The 21,157-nt window shown below is 44.1% G+C and overlaps 1 protein-coding gene across 1 annotated transcript; it reads left to right on the top strand.

Annotated features, from left to right (window-relative positions):
- Nucleotides 1-4,524: 4,524 nt before the first annotated feature.
- On the top strand, nucleotides 4,525-20,627 carry LOC140426451 (toll-like receptor 2). The gene is made up of 3 exons (XM_072511249.1): nucleotides 4,525-4,868; nucleotides 5,574-5,632; nucleotides 15,756-20,627. Exon 3 carries the CDS (start codon nucleotides 15,838-15,840, stop codon nucleotides 18,271-18,273), a length of 2,436 nt encoding a protein of 811 aa, XP_072367350.1. The 5' UTR covers nucleotides 4,525-4,868; nucleotides 5,574-5,632; nucleotides 15,756-15,837; the 3' UTR covers nucleotides 18,274-20,627.
- Nucleotides 20,628-21,157: the final 530 nt, after the last annotated feature.

Here is a 21,157-nt window from a genome sequence, read left to right as displayed (position 1 = left end):
GTGTAGGAACACGGGAATTAGGAGCAGAAGTCGGCAATTATGCCCTTCGAGCAGATCATGGCTGATAGCTTCCTGGTCTCAAATCCACCTCCCCACTTCTTGCCCATATCCCTTTAACACATTTTTTTGTCAAAAATATATCTATTTATTTCTTTAAACCATTTAATGACTCAGATTCCACCACTTTATGGAGCTGGGAGTTCCACAAATTCACCACTCTCTGCGAGTCATTCCTTCTCACCTCAGTTCTAAATCTACCCCCTCTCAACCTATATCTGTGACCTCTCGTTCTAGACTTCCCGACAAGGGGAAACATTTGGTCTATGTTTACTTTTATCAATCCTATTTAGTATTTTATAAACCTCGATGAACATGCAAAAGAACATAAGAACTAGAAGCAGGAGTAGGCCATCTGGCCCCTTGAGCCTGCTCCACCATTCAATGAGATCATGGCTGATTTTTGTAAAGGCCCCGAAGAATCCAGCACGAGTTTTAAGGATACAAAATAATAAAGTTTATTTACTATAACAATATATACATAGTAGTAGCAGTAACTTCCCTTGCTACCTTCTCCTTCCTCCTGGTTCCTGGACTGGCCAGCTTATTTATAGTAGGAGTTTCTCCGCCCCCCTCATTGGGGAAGTTCATACTCCCATAGGATTGTGGGATAATCATTAGTCCCCAGCCAATCGTCAGTAGGCAGGTTATAACACTGATCTTTTGTGGACTCAGCTCCGCTTTCCCGCCTGAATATTATAACTCTTTAATCCCTTCAGCTTAATCCCTTTATTCTTCAAAAAACTATGTATTTTTATCTTGAAAACATTTAATGAAGGAGCCTCAACTGCTTCACTGGGCAAGGAATTCCATAGACCCTTTGGGTGAAGAAGTTCCTCCTAAACTCAGTCCTAAATTTACTTCCTCGTATTTTGAGGCTATGCCCCCTAGTTCTGTTTAACCTGCCAATGGAAACAACCTGCCCGCATCTATCCTATCTATTCCCTTCATAATTTTATATGTTTCTATAAGATCCCCCCTCAACCTTCTAAATTCCAACGAGTACAGTCCCAGTCTACTCAACCTCTCCTCGTAATCCAACCCCTTCAGCTCTGGGATTAACCTAGTGAATCTCCTCTGCACACCCTCCAGTGCCAGTACGTCCTTTCTCAAGTAAGGAGACCAAAACTGAACACAATACTCCAGGTGTGGCCTCACTAACACCTTATACAATTGCAGCACACCCTCCCTAATCTTAAACTCCATCCCTCTAGCAATGAAGGACAAAATTCCATTTGCCTTCTTAATCACCTGTTGCACCTGTAAACCAACTCATGCACTAGCACACCCAGGTCTCTCTGCACAGCAGCCTGTTTTAATAGTTTATCATTTAAATAATAATCCCTTTTGCTGCTATTCCTACCAAAATGGATAACCTCATATTTGGCAACATTGTATTCCATCTGCCAGACCCTAGCCCATTCACTTAGCCTATCAAAATTCCTCTGCAGACTTCCAGTATCCTCTGCACTTTTTGCTTTACCCTTAATCTTCGTGTCGTCTGCAAACTTGGACACATTGCCCTTGGTCCCCAACTCCAAATCATCTATGTAAATTGTGAACAATTGTGGGCCCAACACTGATCCCTGAGGGACACCAGTAGCTACTGATTGCCAACCAGAGAAACACCCATTAATCCCCACTCTTTGCTTTCTATTAATTAACCAATCCCCTATCCATGCTACTACTTTCCCCTTAATGCCATGCATCTTTATCTTATGCAGCAACCTTTTGTGTGGCACCTTGTCAAAGGCTTTCTGGAAATCCAGATATACCACATCCATTGGCTCCCCGTTATCTACCGCACTGGTAATGTCCTCAAAAAATTCCACTAAATTATTTAGGCACGACCTGCCCTTTATGAACCCATGCTGCGTCTGTCCAATTTGACAATTTCCATCCAGATGCCTCGCTATTTCTTCCTTGATGATAGATTCCAGCATCTTCCCTACTACCGAAGTTAAGCTCACTGGCCTATAATTACACGCTTTCTTAAACAGTGGTGTCTCCTTTTTTAAACAGTGGTGTCACGTTTGCTAATTTGCAATCCGCCGGGACCACCCCAGAGACTAGTGAACTTTGGTAAATTATCACTAGTGCATTTGCAATTTCCCATGCCATCTCTTTTAGCACTCTGGGATGCATTCCATCACGGCCAGGAGACATGTCTACCTTTAGCCCCATTAGCTTGCCCATCACTACCTCCTTAGTGATAACAATCCTCTCAAGGTCCTCACCTGTCATAGCTTAATTTCCATCAGTCACTGGCATGTTATTTGTGTCTTCCACTGTGAAGACCGACCCCAAAAAACCTGTTCAGTTCCTCAGCCATTTCCTCATCTCCCATTATTAAATCTCCCTTCTCATCCTCTAAAGGACCAATATTTACCTTAGCCACTCTTTTTTGTTTTATATATTTGTAGAAACTTTTACTATCTGTTTTTATATTCTGAGCAAGTTTACTCTCATAATCTATCTTACTCTTCTTTATAGCTTTTTTAATAGCTTTCTGTTGCCCCCTAAAGATTTCCCAGTCCTCTAGTCTCCCACTAATCTTTGCTACTTTGTATGCTTTTTCCTTCAATTTGATACTCTCCCTTCTTTCCTTAGATATCCACGGTCGATTTTCCCTCCTTCTACCGTCCTTCCTTTTTGTTGGTATAAACCTTTGCTGAGCACTGTAAAAAATCACTTGGAAGGGTCTCCACTGTTCCTCAACTGTTTCACCATAAAGTCTTTGCTCCCAGTCTACCTTAGCTAGTTCTTCTCTCATCCCATTGTAATCTCCTTTGTTTAAGCACAAAACACTAGTGTTTGATTTTACCTTCTCACCCTCCATCTGTATTTTAAATTCCACCATATTGTGATCGCTCCTTCCGAGAGGATCCCTAACTATGAGATCATGAATCAATCCTGTCTCATTACACAGGACCAGATCTAGGACCACTTGTTCCCTCGTAGGTTCCATTACATACTGTTCTAGGAAACTATCGCGGGTACATTCTATAAACTCCTCCTCAAGGCTGCCTTGACCGACCTGGTTTAACCAATCGACATGTGGATTAAAATCCCCCATGATAACCGCTGTACCATTTCTACACGCATCAGTTATTTCTTTGTTTATTGCCTGCCCCACCATAATGTTACTATTTGGTGGCCTATAGACTACTCCTATCAGTGACTTTTTCGCCTTACTATTCCTGATTTCCACCCAAATGGGAGCTGAGTGAACCTGGCAAAACCCAAATTGAGTGTCAGTGAGCAGGTTATTGCTCAGCAAGTACTGCTTGTTAGCACTGTTTATAAAAAAAAAGACATTCAACGGATTGAAGAGAGTTGGCAAGGGAACCAAAATCAGGAAATGAAATTTCCTTTTGCCCAGCAAGTTAAGGGGTGGGATTCTCTGACCCTCCGCCGGGTCGGAGAATCGGCGGGAGCTGGCGTGAATCCCGCCCCCACCGGTTGCCGAATTCTCCGGCACCAGATATTCGGCGGGGGTGGGAACTGCACTGCGCCGGTCGGTGGGCACCCCCCCACCCACCCCCCCCCACCCCCCACCCACCCCCCGGCGATTCTCTGGCCCACGATGGGCCGAAGTTCCGCTGCTGGAATGCCTGTCCCGCCGGCGAGAATCAAACCACTTCTCTTACCGGCGGGACCTGATGGCACGGGCGGGCTCCGGGCCCTGTGGGGGGCACGGGGTGATCTGGCCCCGGGGGTGCCCCCAAGGTGGCCTGGCCCGCGATCGGGGCCCATCGAACGGCGGGCGGGCCTGTGCCGTGGGGGCACTCTTTTCCTTCCGCCTCGGCCACAGCCTTCACCATGGCCGACGCGGAAGAGACACCCACCCCCCCCCCGCGCATGCGCGGGGATGACGTCAGTAGCCGCTGATACTCCCGCGCATGCCGGCCGGCAGAGCCCTTTCGACCCCGGCTGACGTGGCACCAAAGGCCTTCCACGCCAGCCGGTGGAGCGGAAACAACTCCGGCACGGGCCTAGCCCCTCAAGGCCCCTAAAGGTGCGGAGAAATCCACACCTTTGGGGCGGCCAGACGCCGGAGTGGTTCCCGCCACTCCATCCCGCCGGGACCTTTCCGTCCCGCCGGGTCGGGGAGAATCCCGCCCAAGACCTGAAATGTGCTGAGGAAAGTAGTTTCTCAGGAGGAGGAACTGCTTCTCGCAGAGGGTAGTGAATTTGGGGAACTCGCTTCCCCATAGTGGCGTATTGCAGTGTATCAAACCAACACTTAAAACTCCTCTGCAAAAATAACAGTTGTTAAACCATGTTTCCGTATGCTCAAACTGACCTCTAAATATTGCAAGGAAAGCAGATGAAAGGGTTTAGTTTGTTTTTTGCAAGTTGTGTGACTTTTGCAATCCACACACAAGGCAGGTCCTCTCGATTTCGCACATCTTCCGGAAGATCCGCCCCTTGTTTTCGGACTTCGCGCGAGGAACAGGACACACAGGTTCATCTGTGTGACACACACAGGTTCATTTGTGTTTTGAAGGGACGGCACTGCTACCGCCATCGCGGGGCCCCTTCTCTGGCAGCCTGTGCGCTTTATCTCTCCCTCTCTTTCGGGTTAACGACAAAGTAACTTTAAGTCAGCCACTCGCGCGAAATTAGCTTTAATGGCTGGAAAAAGTTCGCAGTGAGATCAATTTGAAATAGTCCCGCGTGTTACAATAAATGGTAATAGATTGACCCAGACATGATGGGTGCGGAAATGGAAAAGTCACCACGATTGGACAAAATTGTGTCCCAATTTTGAAGGACTGGACTTGGAAGTGAAGTGGAAGCTCAGAAAGGTAACGTTCAGAAAAGCAACTTTACAAATGTAACGCTCCAGGACAGTTCCAAGAGCCTAAGTGGGAAAACAGGAGTTGAATAAATAGCTGAAGTGACACCTTGACGCGAGCCAGCGGGAGGCAAAATGTTTGGAACTAAAGATACTCGTGAGGCAAAGAGAATAACAAAGGGAGAGTAGTAGGTCAAGTATAATTCCTGCAGAAGTACAAAACACTGAGCGGCAGCAGTAAAAGAAAACCAAGTCAACACTAAAGGTACAAACCCATCCCACACTGGCTGCGCTTCCCTAAATAGAAAGTGGGATTTATATTTAAATCCTTAAAGTCAATGGCTCAGAATTTCCTGCAAATTTGCACCATTTTAATTGTACGTCTACAACATTGGGTTCCATTTCCAGTGCAAAGGACAGGGAGTTATGGCATAAGTCGGAATGAAATGATAGCATCAGTCTCACTGCATTCCCAGGGCCGCCCACCAAAACTGTAAAGTTAATAGCAGCTCCGTCCACATTCAAGGGAGTGATGTTCACAAGTTTCCTGGATTTACATTGAAAAATAATTGGACAGATGGCCCTTGTGTAAACTTAGCAATCAGATTCAAGGCACTAATTTGCTTGTCTGCCTGGTAAGACCATATAAGTTGTGGAGCCTCATCCTTGCAGTCAGGCATCATGTGAATTGACTTTTATGTTTTTATACTAATAGGTTTTGAAGTTTCACCGTCAAGAATGAGATACTATTCATTCTGAAGTAGAGTTCTCCAGGCAAGTACACAAATCATGAGATCAATTTATTTGTTCTGTGTATTTGCATTTAATTTGCTGAAAATAATTTGGTAAATGTTAACTAAAATCTCACTTACATGATATATTTGTCAGGCAAAAAAAGGAAGCTTATGTCAGCTCCTGAGAGCTCAGCACTGCACAAAACCTAGAAGGGTATGGAAAATGCATGGGTGAAATTAAAAAGGAAATTGAGAAAGCAAAGAGAGGACATGAAAAATATTGGCAAATAAAATCAAGGATATTGTGTTAATACATAAAGAGGAGGAGGATAACTAAGGAAAGAGTAGAGTCTCTCTTGGACCAAAAATGTGCAGGTTAGGTGGATTTGCCATGCCAAAGTGCCTCTTAGTGTCCAAAAGGTTAGGTTGGGCTATGCGGATAGGGTGGAGTTGTGGCCTTAAGTAGGGTGCTCTTTCCGAGGGCTGGTGCAGACTTGATGGGCCAAATCGCCACCTTCTGCTCTATAAATTCTATGATTCCAAGAAGGAAACCTCTGATGGAGACAGGCGCGTAACCGTGGTTCTTAATGAATGCTCAGTGGGAAATTTTATGGAGCCTGCAAGAGCAGGAAGCGCGGTGTCCGGGGTGACCAAATTAGCCAGGAGCCAGAATTACCAACAGTGGATTGAGATGGAAAGATGTCATGTTTGTGACATATTTGGCTCTCCTGTGGCATGTTTGTACTTCTAATACATTTACCTTCCATGAATATTCATTAGTGTGAAACTTTGTGTAATGACGTACAATCTTCAAGATAAAGTCAGCAGTGCAGGAGAATCTCTTGGCACCTGGTTCCTGTTAGTTTAAAGGCGATGTGCAATTAGTCGGATTTGTGCCATTGTGTCTGAAGTCATTGGTTTTCTCTGCTGAACTCTGCGCAACAAGGGAGTGGAGCGGGAGGATGGAGTTTGCATGTAAGCTTGGGACTAGCAAGTGGTGAGGGTGGTGTTTACAGTAGGGGGCATGGAGGAGTGGAAGAAGCATTCAAGGAAAGTCTGTGCAGTCGATCGTACCAAGAAGTGGAAGAGGGAAATGACTATTGTCCTGATTGCGTTGAGAGGGGATCGGTGGGGCAAGCATGAAGGTGATAGGAGGAGCAGTGAGGGTAACAGGTTTCATCACAAACCTCACATGACCATCCTCACTACGTCTCCAGAAGCACGTATGGTGCCAGGTTTGGAGATGAAAGTGGGAGAGCCCAGTGTGAGAGTTTTGGTTGTGGACAATGGAAGATGTTGAAAAACTCCCTACTCATTCATTCTATGGATGAAATCCAGGGACACATATGATCTCATAAAATTGTCTGTCTGCATTAACCTAGTTCAGTTGCTAGAATACCAAAGGGTCTCATAAACCTATGAGACCTCCCGCAACCTCGGAAGCAGGAGGAGAGGATGCAACAAAGGACGGCTCCTGCCAGTCAACAACAAAGGCTGTACAACAACAGCAGCAGCAGGCAGCACCAGCAGGGCAGACTGGTCAGGTTGCAGCCATCCAGGGAAGGATTCATAGAAGACGGGCACTGGCATTTGGCAGCATAGTTGTGGCTGTGACGCAGAGCCTTTCTTTTTCTCCAGGAGGCCCTTTTTTTTTTTTTTAATATAAATTTAGAGTACCCAATTCATTTTTACAATTAAGGGGCAATTTAGCGTGGCCAATCCACCTACCCTGCACATCTTTTGGGTTGTGGGGGCGAAACTCCACACAGACCCTTTCCCAGAGCCGGGATCGAACCTGGGACCTCGGCGCCGTGAGGCTGCAGTATTACTCACTGCGCCGCCGTGCTGCCCTGAGGAGGCCCTTTTACAGCCTGCCAGAAGCAGCAGCATTGTCTGCTGATGTCAGGTTTGACCAATGCGAAGCTTCTCTTCCTTTTCCCATCCACACCACCAGCACATAGGCTTTTAATTAGGTCTGTGTGGGAGAGAGTGGAAGTGGTGCACAGTTGGGTTTACACCGTCAGAAGCAGCACACCACACTTAAAAGTCCACTTTCCGAAGAGGGTGCGGTGTTGCAGACATAGTTAAGAGGAAGGAGTGGGAAATATTGGATGGGATAAACATATTGCGAGTAGATAACTTGCCAAGCCCAGCTGAAATGTATCCCAGGCTACTAATAGAAGGAAATAATGTGGGGCAGTCGTGGTGGGGGGGTGGTAGGGGCTCTAACCACCATTTTCCAATCCTGTCTGGCTACAGCTGTGGTACCAGAGGGTTGCAAGGCTGGTAATGTTGTACCACTGTTTAAAAATGGAGGAAGGACAATGGAGAAATTGCAGGCCATGTTCCTTACCTTGGTGGTGGTACAATTATTGGACAAATATCTGAGGCGCATTATTAATCTTTGAGAAAGGCATGTATTGATCAAGGACAGTCAGCATGGATTTTTTAAACAGAAGGTTGTGTCTGACTGTTATGTTCCTAAGTCATTGCAAAGAGAAAAGTAATGGAGGTGCCTCATACTTGGATGTCTTCAGAACACGATGCAAAGTTTCTTCAGGAGATGTTGCTCATACAAGTCAAAGAGAAGAACTCAAAGCCCACGCAAACACTCTGCTGATGTCACCATAGATCAAATGGCATTCCACCAGCAGAGATGTACTACCTAAATACACAATACCCCTTTGCTTCTTTAGACCAAACAACAGACTTTATTAACATTTAAACAACAGACAAATTAAACATTAGATATAATGCATTGCACCATTTTGATTTTACATATAAGCAATTTAATAAGACAGTCTCTCAGATAGACATCTATTTGTTTTAGGTTCCATAGTATCCCTACAGTGCAGAAAGAGGCCATCCGGCCTTTCGAGTCTGCACTGACCCTCTGAAAGAGCAGCCTACTTAGGCCCACTTCCCCACTCTATCTGCAAAACCCCCTAACCCCACCTAACCTGCACATCTTTTGGACACTAAGGGGCAATTTATCATGGCCAATCCACCTAACCTGTACATCTTTGTGACTGTACACAATGTTGGACGCTCATTCTGGAATCTTGCTACTCAAGAGCTTTGAAGTGTCTTTTTCTTCTTTGGGGAATACTTCCTGTGAAGTTACTTTAGTGTCCATCTCCATTGGTGTTGACGATTCTTCAGAAACAGAATCTGAATTTGTCGCTCTGTCCGGTCTCTGTTCAGAAGTATCACTGCTTAGATTTTCCGATGGAAATACTTCTTGAGAAGTTTCAGTGATTTCACTTTGTGAAGTTGGTCAGTAAGATCTGTCTGTACGGTGTATGATGTTGGATCTGATTTTGTTAGGATAACACCAGGTAGTCATTTCCCATTAATCGTATAGCTTCTTGCTAGTACTCGCTCTCCTTGAGTAAATATTCTCTTTTTAGAGTTTTGTTCCCTCCTAGGAACCTCTGCTTGTTGTCGTTACTTGACAATTTCTAAAGTATCAGATGGTATCATAAGGTCAAACTTTGTTCTTTGCTTTCTTTTGAATAGCAGCATTGCTGGTGAATTCTTGTCTCCGTGTGTGTGGTGTTTCGGTATGACGTGAAGAATTTATTGACTCGTCTTGCCAATGTACCTTGGTCCTTTGATGCCTTTATTGAGTATTTCAGTGATTGTACAAATCACTCGACCAGTCCATTATTTGCAAGTATGGAGCCGACTTTATGTGCTGTATACCATTTCCTTTTAAGTAGCCTTTGAACACCTTGGAAGTGAATGGTGTTCCATTGTCACTTACGACCTGCTCTGGTCTCAAATATTTCATCCAACCTCTCAATAGATGGTCTGCTGTTGTGGATTTCATAATTACTACTTCTGGCCATTTAGAATGTGCATCTACAATTACTAGGAACATGTGTCCCTCAATTGAACCAGTGTAGTCTATGTGTATTCTCTGCCATGACCTGTGTCAGCCATTCCTACATATGTAAGGGTTGCAGCAATGGAGTGTTACTTAGTTTTGCACAGGATTGACATTGCCCTACTTTCTCTTTGATTTGAGCATCTAAACCAGGCCATCAAAAATAACTGCATGCCAGTTCTTTCATCCTCACCACAATAGGATGTCCCTCATGTCGTTGGTCAAGAATTCTATTATGCAAGCATGAAGGAATAATCACTCCGATTCCCCATTGTAAAACTAGACTCTGGACTGTCAACTCAAGTCTTCTTATGATGTAGAGCTTGAGATCTGGATTTTTACGCTGTATGTCTGTCATCGTTCCTTATAGGACCATTTCTATAACCTTCCCCACCACGGCATCGGTTCTTGTGTATCTCTGTGCTTGAGATGAAGTCACAGGTGTGAGAAATATAGGATGTTGACAAAATTGTCTTCAGGTTCGTGATTTTTATGGCAATCTTGAAAAGCATTCATATGTTGCTCAGATTTAAGATATTGAATATTGTATATTCGATAACATCAAAGACCATCTCTATAACCTACTAGCTGCTAAAGAAGAAATATCTTTATGGACCGAAGATTTTCGTCGAGGGTCAGCGATCTGTCAAGAGCGAAAAATCGCTTCCATAAAGGTGGTGATTAAACCTTCTTACCCCGAATATAATTCTCACCAAATCTTTTTACAACTGAGCATAATTTGCATCTACACTCGTAAGAATTCATGAAGTGAATGCTATCAGTAGTTCCTCTTCTGGGGCATTATGTGCAAGACAACTGCGTCAGCACAATAAGGTGATGTGTCACAAGCAAGCTGGAGGCTAAGCTTGGGATTGTAGTCGACCGAAAGCTCTAACTTCCTTCAGGCTTCTTTTACCTCTTCATATGCACTTCTGCATTCTTTTGTCCAGTGCCATACCAGTTTGGCACATTATGTAATTGCACCAATAGCGTTGCTAATTATAATAGCATATTATTCCCGGAAACAAACTCAGTTGCATCAATATTTTGAGGATGTGGTGCTTCTAAGATCATCTTTTTCCGTTCCTTATAACAAGTCAGCTTTATCAATGATGTGACCCCAGTTGTTCAAGATGTTTGAAAAAGTCAGTTTTCCTTTTTAACTCCGAGATTATGGAGATTTTATAGACGTTCCAGTGTCATTTCCAAATTCTTCAAGTGCTGTTCACTTGAGCCAGATGAGGATGTTATCAAGATAACATTGCACGCCATTTAGCCCACTCGGAATTTGATTCATGGACCTCTGAAATAGAGCAGGTGCAGATGTTATCCTAAATGAAAGTCTCCTGTAGTGAAACAAACCTTTGTGTGTCATGATAGTGAGTCATGGTTGTTATTTTAGCCCAATCACTTGTAGTAACTGATTCAAAGACTCCTGGTTGGACTAGTCTTTCAAGTTCTTCTTTGACTTATGGTCTGATTGCGCATGGTACAGTTCTGGCTTTGAGACATTTTGACATACTGTTTGGCTTAATTTTGACTTGGATGTCGACTCCTGTCATTGAGCCTAGTGAGTCTTCAAGCCCCTTTTTATACTTTTCCAGATGTTGCTGTACATCATTCTTTGAATAAACCAGGGTTTCACTGCTCCCCAGTTGAGTTTTCCCAACCATACTCTACTGAATAAAGCAGTTAAGTTTACCAGACAAGAGAGAGGCAACGCTGCTGTTTGTCTATATACATCCACTTTTACCATAATGTATCCTTTTCGTGGTACAACCTCTTCTATGTACGTCCGTAGAATATCATTTGACACTTTCCATGGCAGATGCTTTAACTTTTGGTTATACATTGTCTCAGGTATCAATGATACAGCCCCCACTTCCATTTTGACTTGGTTGCCATCAAGTTTTGGGAATATCAAGAAAAGTTGTTGATCACCCCATTCCAACAAGATGTCTTGGTTCAGCTCTGGAAGTTAATTGGGTACATCATCTCCTAAGGGGCCTTGATCTTTGTCTGTCAACTTGTAGACTTGACAAGTGAAAAGGTGTTTTCCTTTTCTTACACATCTTCGGTGAAGTTTGCCATGTCCATCATGCTTTGTCAATATGGGCCGGGATTCTCCCCGACCCGGCGGGGCGGGGGGTCCCGGCGGGATGGAGTGGCGTGAACCACTCCGGCGTCAGGCCGCCCCAAAGGTGCGGATTTCTCCGCACCTTTAGGGGCCAAGCCCTCACCTTGAGAAGCTAGGCCCGCGCAGGAGTGGTTGGCGCGCCGCCGGCCGGCAGGAAAGGCCTTTGGCGCGACGCCAACTGGGGCCGAAGGGACTCCGCCAGTCGGCGGAAGTCCACGCATGCGCGGGAGCGTCAGCGGCTTCTGACGTCATCCCCGCGCATGCACGGGGGGGGTCACTTCCACATCGGCCATCGCGGAAGGAAAAGAGTGCCCCCATGGCACAGGCCCGCTCGCGGATCAGTTGGCCCCAATCATGGGCCAGGCAACTGTGGGGGCACCCCCCGGGCCCAGATCGCCCCGCGTCCCCCCCAGGACCCCGGAGCCCGCCCGCGCCGCCAGTCCCGCCGGTAAGGTAGGTGGTTTGATTCACGTCGGCGGGACTGGCATGACAGCAGCGGGACTTCGGCCCGCCGTAGGCCGGAGAATCGCTAGGTGGGGCCCACCGACCAGCGCACCCCTGACAAATTTTCGGTGCCGGAGATTTCGGCGGCCAGCGGGGCTGGGATTCACGCCCCCCCCACCCCCGGCGATTCTCCGACCCGGTGGGGGGCCAGAGAATCCCGCCGATGGTCTTTTTTGCCACAGTCCTTGTACCTATTTCGCTTCTCCAGTATTCCTCTGCTGTGCAAATTGATGTTATGGTTGTACTCTTGTAGGCTTGTTCTTGGTGGTCTCCATCGTGTGGATCTTCACTCCAGCTCCTATCTGTGAAGCCTTTTTGTTATTGTTCCAGAGATGTGGCAATTTCTACTGCTGATTTAAGAGTTGAGGCGCTTTCCGCAAGCAGCTTTCTCTGAAAAGCTTTGTTGCAAAGTCCACATACCAGCCTATCATTGAGGGTATCGTCCAGTGTTGCACCAAACTTGCAGTGTTTTTCTAACCTTTGTACGGTTGCCATGACTATGGTGGTGGAACCAAAACCTTTCCACAATTATAAGTGAGAAATACTCTTCTAGAATCTTTATCAATTCATTGTAGATTGTATCCCCTGGCCTTTCTGGAGGGGCTAAGTTTTGCAGTAGCATTAATGTTTCACACCCTACCAAACTGAGAAACGTTGCAACATTTAGGTCCTCCGTTATTGGATTAGCTATGAAATCATGTTGAAATCTCTCTTCATACAAGTTCCAAGCCTCTCAGTCTTGATAAAATGTATCCATGGTGTCACCATTGCCCACCATTTCGGACAATGCCTCCCAGGGCCTAAACTTTCTTCAGCCTTCTTGCCTTTCTTTTTTGTTATATATGTATGAAGCAGGAGGTCTCCTAGTCCACAAAGCAAAATATTTTTTTTTGCCTGGACTGTGGTTTGTTTTATTCCAGTAGTAGCTTGTACAGAATTGGACAAACTTTTGAATCCCTGTTCCTGCAGCCCATTTCACTTCGCCACATGTGCAATTTCAAGTCTACCACTACTAACAATAAAGAACTTTTTAAAACCAAGGGGCGGGATTCTCCGCTCCCGCTCTGAAGTGGCCGCGCCGTCGTGAACGCCGTTGAGGTTCACGACAGCGCGAAACGGCCCCGGTCCCGACCGATTCAGGCCCTGACAATGGGCCAGGATCGGGGCCGCGTCATCTACACGCGCCAGGCCTTGTCGCCCGCGTAAAGGCGGCGCCGCATAGATGATGCAGCCGGCGCCGCATAACAGGCATCATCCGCGCATGCGTGGTTGCCGTCCTCTCTAAGTCCGCCCCGCAAGAAGATGGTGGACGGATCTTGCGGGGCCACGGAAGGAAGGAGGTCCTCCTTCAGAGAGGACGGCCCGACGATCAGTGGGCACCGATCGCGGGCCACCCCACATTTAAGGTACCCCCCCGGTGCAGGATCCCCCCTTGCCCCCCCCCCCCCCCCCGCAGGCCGCCCCCCCCCCAGCATTCACGCACCGCTCACGACGGCAGCGACCAGGTGTGGACGGCACCGGGGGGAACCCGCCGTTTTGGCCTGGCGGGTCGGCCCATCCGGGCCTCAGAATAGCTGGGGTGCCGGAGAATCGCCATTTTCGGTGTCTCCGGCGATTCCCCGGCCTGTGGCTCGCGAAACTCGACTGGGCCGTTCCCGCCGCTTGGAAGAATCGCGGGAGGGCGCCGGACCAGCGTCCCGGGGAATTTTGGCGGCCCAGGCATTCTCCCAACCGGCGTGGGAGTAGAGAATCGCGCCCTTTGTTTTCTGACTTAATTATGGTTGTACTTAGTTTTTTTTTCAAACCTCTTTGCGTGGCGGCTTTTTCCTCGATCAACATTTGAATCTTGTCCCGAGAATCTTCTCACTCACTCTTTTTACTTTTCTCGTCAATAGTTTTAAATACCTCAACCTCAATGTCCGTTTTCTCTCATTACATTCTTAAGTCGGCGCAAAGAGAAAATGTATGGAGGTGCCGCACACTTGGATTTCTTCAAAACAAGGTTTATTCAGGAGATGTTACTCCTACAAGTCCAAGAGGAGAACCCAAAGCCCGTGCAATCACTGCAGGTCACATGAGATTCCAACATCAGGGGTGTACTACGTAATACATAATACTGACTAAAATGATTGCATTTTTTAAAGAAAGTAACAAGGATGTAGGTGACATGTTTTATGTAATTTAGGACGCATAGAGAAAACCGATCAAAAAGTTAAAAGTCCCTAACTTCCAAGGGAAAGTGAAAAATTGGATCTGAAATTGCCTCGGGGGCAGGAAACAAAGAATAATGGTTGATGGGTATTTTTGTGGCTTGAAGGTGGTTTCCAGTCAGATTCTGGAGGGTTCTGTATTAGGTCCCTCGATTTTTGTGGTATATATCAATGATTTAGATTAAATGGAGGAGTCATGATTGAGAAGTTTGTTGCCAATATAAAAAAATGTCACTGTGCTGATGGCAAGGATGAAAGATGTAAACTGTCAGAAGATATAATTGGTTTGGGTCTGGTGAGCTAAAAAGTGGCAATTGACAAGCTAATTTTGTGAGGAAAGAGAAGGCAAAGGAGTACAAGATAAATGGTGGGATCCTGATAAGTGTAGTGGATCAGAGGGTCCTTGGATTGCAGGTGCACAGGTCCCGGAAAGTAGTAGGCCAGATAGATAAGGTGATTAAGAAGGCTTATTGGAATACTCATCTTTATCAGCCGAGACACAGAATGTTACAGAACTGTAGAAAACGCTAATCAGGCCCGAGCTGTAGTGAGTATACACTGGTCATCATATATAATGAGAGAGAGCAAAATGGTAGAGACGAGACTTATAAGAATGTTACCAGGACTAGTGAGGTTTAGCCACTTGAAAAGGTTAGATAGGTTGGATTGTTTTCTTTGGAACGGAGTTGGCCTCAGTGGTCTAAATCGAGCGCTAAATTCCCTTAGGAGTCATTAACAAAGGGCATAGCTTTAAAGTACTTGGCAGAAAGATCAGAGGAGAATTGAGGATAAACCTTTTCACCCAGAGGGCAATCAGCATTGAAATTAAATTACTGAAAGGATGATCGATGCAGAAACCCTATTGCGTCTAAAGGAACTAGTATGCAGTTGAAGTGCTGTAACCTAAATAATAATAATCACTTATTGTCACAAGTAGGCTTCAAATGAAGTTACTGTGAAACGCCTCTAGTCGCCACTTTCCGGCGCCTGTTCGGGGAGGCTGGAACGGGAATTGAACCCACGCTACTGGTCTTGTTCTGCATTTCAAGCCATCTGTCTTAGCCCACTGTGCTAAACCAGTCCCGATTCTCATAAATGGCTATGGATCAAGAGGTGGAAAGTGGGATAAAGCTAACAGATACGATGGCAATGGCCTCCTTCTGTACTGTAAACTTTCTATGTTTAAATCTTGGCTAAGACCACCCAAAATACTTTGTCATCAGCAACTTCCCATCTGTCTAGCCACCTAGAACCTAAGGCTCTGTAACAAGAAGATTTATTTATGGTGAAGCTATAGTAGTTTGGGTGACGGGTGTCTAGATTTTATTTTAAGTGGAACCAAGATTGCACTGAATATTGTGCCGCTGATATCTTCTTTGAGATCAAGGTCAGATTTCCATAATTCATATTTATCTTTTAACAGCGTGCATTTGAAAATTGCCAATGTGTGAGTGGAGAAGTTGCTACTTGGATACAGAATTTACTTCACAGATATCAAGGCCAAGATGACACGCCGAGGGGCAGTTGCTATATTGACGAGTACTCTATTTATGACTGTTTTTTGTGCAACCCAAAAGAGGATGGATACTTCTTTAGTAAATTGTTCAGGAATTGAATATCCATTTTCCCATTGCAACCTGAAACCAAATGTGGAGATGTTGGACTTGTCTCATAACAACATCACAATAATTCAACAGCAGAGTTTCCACAACTTTATCAAGCTGAAAGCACTTTTTCTTCAGTTCAATCGCATCACTGTGATAGAACCTGGATCATTTGCAAAAAATTCAGAACTAAGATATCTTGATCTTTCAAATAATTTTTTGAGTGATATTTCAGGCTTGCCATTTAACCATCTCCTGTCACTAACACATCTTGATATCACCAACAACATGTTTGATACAGCTGACTTTGGAGCAGAGATCAACAAACTACAAAAGCTGCATTCTCTACGCTTTGGAAACACTCGTCTTTCTTCTTTGAAGTCCAGCTCATTATCTGCACTTCGTGGAATCCCACTTAAGGAGGTTTATTTAATTACCGGACTCTTGCAGGAATATGAACCCGGGACACTTAATGCCTTGCAGAATGTAGAAAAGCTTTCCCTTGATTTACAGTTTGGGCAGAAAGCAGAGTTATTGATCAATATTTTCAAGGATATTCCAACAACGACCACTACACTGGAAATTCTAAATTCTGATTTAATTAAAAATGCAAGAAATATAAATGTATTTTTCCCTTTAAAGAAGTCAAATATCTTGACTCTAGTTTTGCAGAACATTACCATTGATGATTCTTTGACCACTCATTTTTTTAACTCTGTTCTCGGCTCAAAAATAGAAGAATTACTTTTGCACACAATAAAAATGGATGGCATTGGCAATTGGAAAATAATACCTGTACCATCTGATCAGATTAACTTGCGCAAACTCCACATAAGTAATGTAGATAATCCAAACTTCTACCATTTTTACTCACTTGAATATTTTCTTGATATATTTGCAAAATTGACAGAGTTAATGATATTAGAGGGAAATTTGTTTTATGTTCCATGTCAGGTATCACAAAGCATGATTTATTTAACATATTTGGATGTATCTACTAATTTGCTTCAAGAATTCAGCTTTATTCCTGAAAAATGCACTGCTCCTTTACCCAATCTTAAAACTCTCTTAGTAGATAGGAACAAATTTTCAAAATTACACAAATTTAGTACATTATTATCTAAAATGAAGAACCTGTCTAGTATACGTGCCTGTCACAATGATCTTAGACTACAGAAGGGACCTGCCTGCACATGGCCTCAGACTATGACGCATATAAATTTTTCACACAATAATCTGGAAAGCAATGTGTTTGGCTGCTTGCCGGTATCACTGGAATCACTAGACTTGAGTTACAATTCGATCACCACGGTTCCAAATCTCAAAAGGCTTAGAAATCTCCGTGAAGTGTTTTTGACAGCAAATATCCTAGTATCATTTCCCGAGATTCCAGTGGGTCACTCACTCAAAATCTTGCACATTGACCACAATAAAATTAAGAACTTAAACATGCATTCATCTCAGTCCTTAGATCTAGTTGAGCTCAAATTCAGCAATAACCCTTTTGAATGCTTCTGTGAAATTCAGACAGTCTTTAATTATGTTCAACAGGCACAAACAGCGATTCTTGAATGGCCAAACCAGTATCAATGTGACCGTCCACAAAAATTTAAAGGCCAAGCTATCCAATTCCTGAAATTTTCTCCTATTGAGTGCAAAATTCCCTTATTTGTTGGGGTCCTTTTGGCATGTGTAGTACTTTTGGTAGCTGTGTGTATAATGCTGTGTATAAAGTATAATGTTACCTGGTACATCCGCACACTCTGGCTCTGGCTGAAAGCTAAAAGAGCCGTAGACGTCAGTCTGGTTGAAAACAAATTTGAGTACAATGCTTTCATTTCATACAGTGAATATGACTCGTCGTGGGTGAAGGATGTATTGTTGGCACAGTTAGAAAATAGTGACCCGCCATGCCGCATCTGTATCCATGAAAGAGACTTCAAACCTGGAAAGTCAATAATCAACAATATCATTGACTGTATCTCTAAAAGCTACAAAACCATATTCATCCTGTCAAAGCACTTTGTGCAAAGTGAATGGTGCCACTATGAACTCTTCTTTGCCCACCAACAGGTATTTGATGACAAAAAGGACAGTCTTATCCTGCTCCTGTTGGAACCTATTCCAAAGAATTCCATCCCAGATCGATTTTGCAAACTAAGGAAATTGATGAACAGGAACACTTATTTGGAATGGCCTCAGAATGAGTTTCAACGGGGCTTCTTTTGGAAAAGATTGAAAGCTGTCCTGAATTTGGATTTCCATTCATGCAGTTCACAAGTAACCCAGCAAGAGATTATCCAAATACCTGATCTGATCCCTGAACATCATATGTAGATAAACACAACTGGGCAGTGAGGGAGTAAAAAGCAAGTTGTAGTAAAACATGTGAATAAGTTTCTTTCCTATATATATATAAATATTGTTGCTAATTTTTTTTCCCATTTAGATTTTCAACCAGCACTGATTTAATAAGTTAGAGATGTTAAGATAAGTAAAGTAACAACTAAGGGTGAGATTCTTTGACCTCCCCGTGGCGTCTTTCTCGGCGACGAGAGGCAGCCCAGCATTGGCCGCTGGCAGGATCTTCTGGTCCCACCATTGTCAATGGAAATTCCCATTTAATCCACCCCATACCACCGCGGGGGGTGAGCTGTGTGCATGAGCAGAAAATCTCACCCAAAATATCTAAAGTGAAGGGACTTTTACATGAAAGATTCAGTATTACTGATCCAAATTCACGACAGATGTAACTGTCTTTAACAGGGTTCTCCTGGTAAAAGCAAAGTATATTTTAGAGAAGATAGGATATTTTAATGTTCACCAACTGGCAGCTTGAGTTTCTGCCCAACTTTCAACCAAATTTCAAGTCTGCATGGGGCATTCTCTCAGTGCAGGAGTCTGTCCAAACTGACCAGTAACTTTTGGTGTAAATCCTTCACACAATGGTGTAACCTCATTCAACTGCCTCTTCAACAAAATAAAATAAAAAAACAACTACCTCTGTTCCAGTCAACAGACAAGATCAGTTATTTATGTGGCCATGTGTATTAACATTAGCACCATATATTAATCACTTCCAATGTTACCATCTGGAAGCTCTTAACACTATGCATTGTCCAAGCCTGGGAATCCTTGCACCATGCACCTTCTGAACTTTTAACACAGTGCATTGTCTGAACCATGGGAGCATTAGCACTACGCTAACTGTGGGGTTTTGTGCCTGTAGTTCCTCTCTATGTTGATAACCATCTCTGCAGAGTTTAAGTGCTGATCTGCCTGCCACCACCCTACTGACTGGATCGAATTGCACATTCCAGACAACATTTGTGACTGGTGTCCTGTTACACCTGTCCCTGCCCTACTTTGATCTGTATACCTACACACAGGAGGACACAATGGGGTTTTGTTGCTGTAAGTATGCTTTAGGATATGGGGGAAAGATAGATGATTATGTATAGTACTTGCTACACAACTGTTTCATCCATCTTTAGATATACCTGTTGGAATTTAATGCTAAACAATCAGCTCTCTGTACAAAATAGATCAAATGAAATTTTAAATTACACAATCAACTTTTCTCATCTTTTATATTGAGCAGTGTTTTTCAAACTTTTTTTCCTGGGGCCTACTTTTACCAACCTTCAGGGCTCATGCCAGTCAACCTTCACGAGCCATGCCAGCCGACCTTGTGACCCACACCACGTTCGCTTACCTTTAATGTGACAGGAGAGCTTGCTTGGTCCTCACGCTCTCACTCCATCAGGACCACAGGAGGAGAGAGCAATGCGCATATCAGATGCAGAGTTCAGCCAGTTCTTTTATGCCGTCTTCATCTTTATGAGAACGGAAAATCCAACCTCGCACATGTAGGTCGTTGTGAAGAGCAATAACAACAAAATGCTTGTTCTACTCAGCACTGGATACTCCTAGGAGATGCTACTCCAGAATACTGACAATCTTGTGGCGTGTTTTTAATATGCTGTTACAGGTCAGGTGCATTAGCTCAGTCGCCTCATTTGGAGTCAGCTGTAAATTAATAACTGACTCTGGGGTCTCAAACTCAAAAGGGATTTTTCACGCATCTCCTTTTCAAAATCTGAAACTTCTCTGGAAAGTAGTGACAAAAACTGTTGATCAGCTCAGCCAGATGCGACTGAATAAGACTTGTGGGTCTATTGACAGTTCCCTTGCTAACACTGTTTTCTTCGATGTGTCATAGCAGTGGAAAACATGTAATCGTTTTGGTTTTGTACTCGCACTTGCCAAACTTCCAATAACTTTTGGAAAGCATCTATTTCTTCATGGTGCTGAAAGCAATAACCCCTTGCAATTTGAGGTTCTGATCATTTAGAATTGAAGAGATGCCTGCAAGACAAGAAATAGTTAACATCCAACTTTCATCACCAAACAAATCAGCCAAAGGGGCTGATTTCTCAAGAAGGACAGCATGGATTTCATTCATCAGTTCGTAAATGCTGCCAAGCACCCAACACCTAAACAGCCAATGTACCGATTTGTGGAACAATAAAGGTGCGTGCTGGCCTTCATTTCGGAACAGAGCCTCAAAAACCTGGTATTGAGTGCGCTGCTTTAATGAAATTCTTGACTTTCACAATTCCTTTCAAGATCGGTTGGACTTCCTTTTGAAACCAAAGCCTCATGGTGAATAAAGGAGTGATTCTAAAGAATGTGCCGAGCAGTTGCTTTCTGAATCTTTATTACAACTCTGCTGTTTTTCCCAGTCATATTGACTGCTCATCATTTGTGATACATCTGCAATGGACCCAGTCAAGCCTGCACTTTCTTTTTTTTAAATATATTTTCTTCAAGATTTTTTGGCCAAACATAACAGTACGTAGTGTTTCTTTTAAACAACAATAAAGCAATATAAATAACAGTGGCCAGTTTTAAACAAATAAATAAATAATATATGAACAGAAACAAAAACCAAACTAAATGGCAACTGCCTGGTCAAGAATAAATACTCTCCAAAGATACAATCCAACAGTCCAATATACATTGCCTAAAACAAATGCCTATACATATACAATAACATCCCTGAGAGTCCATCCGATTCCTCCCCCCCTCCCCCCTGGGTTGCTGCTGTTGTCTTCTTCTTTTCCATTCCCTCTATCTTTCTGTGAGGTAGTCGACGAACGGTTGCCACCGCCTGGTGAACCCTTGAGCCGAACCCCTTAATACGAACTTAATCCGTTCT

The sequence above is a fragment of the Scyliorhinus torazame genome, chromosome 7 (genome assembly GCF_047496885.1).
Source record: "Scyliorhinus torazame isolate Kashiwa2021f chromosome 7, sScyTor2.1, whole genome shotgun sequence".
Taxonomy (NCBI): domain Eukaryota; kingdom Metazoa; phylum Chordata; class Chondrichthyes; order Carcharhiniformes; family Scyliorhinidae; genus Scyliorhinus; species Scyliorhinus torazame.
Note: the sequence above shows the minus strand (reverse complement) of the source record. Positions and strands in the feature narration are given on the sequence as shown.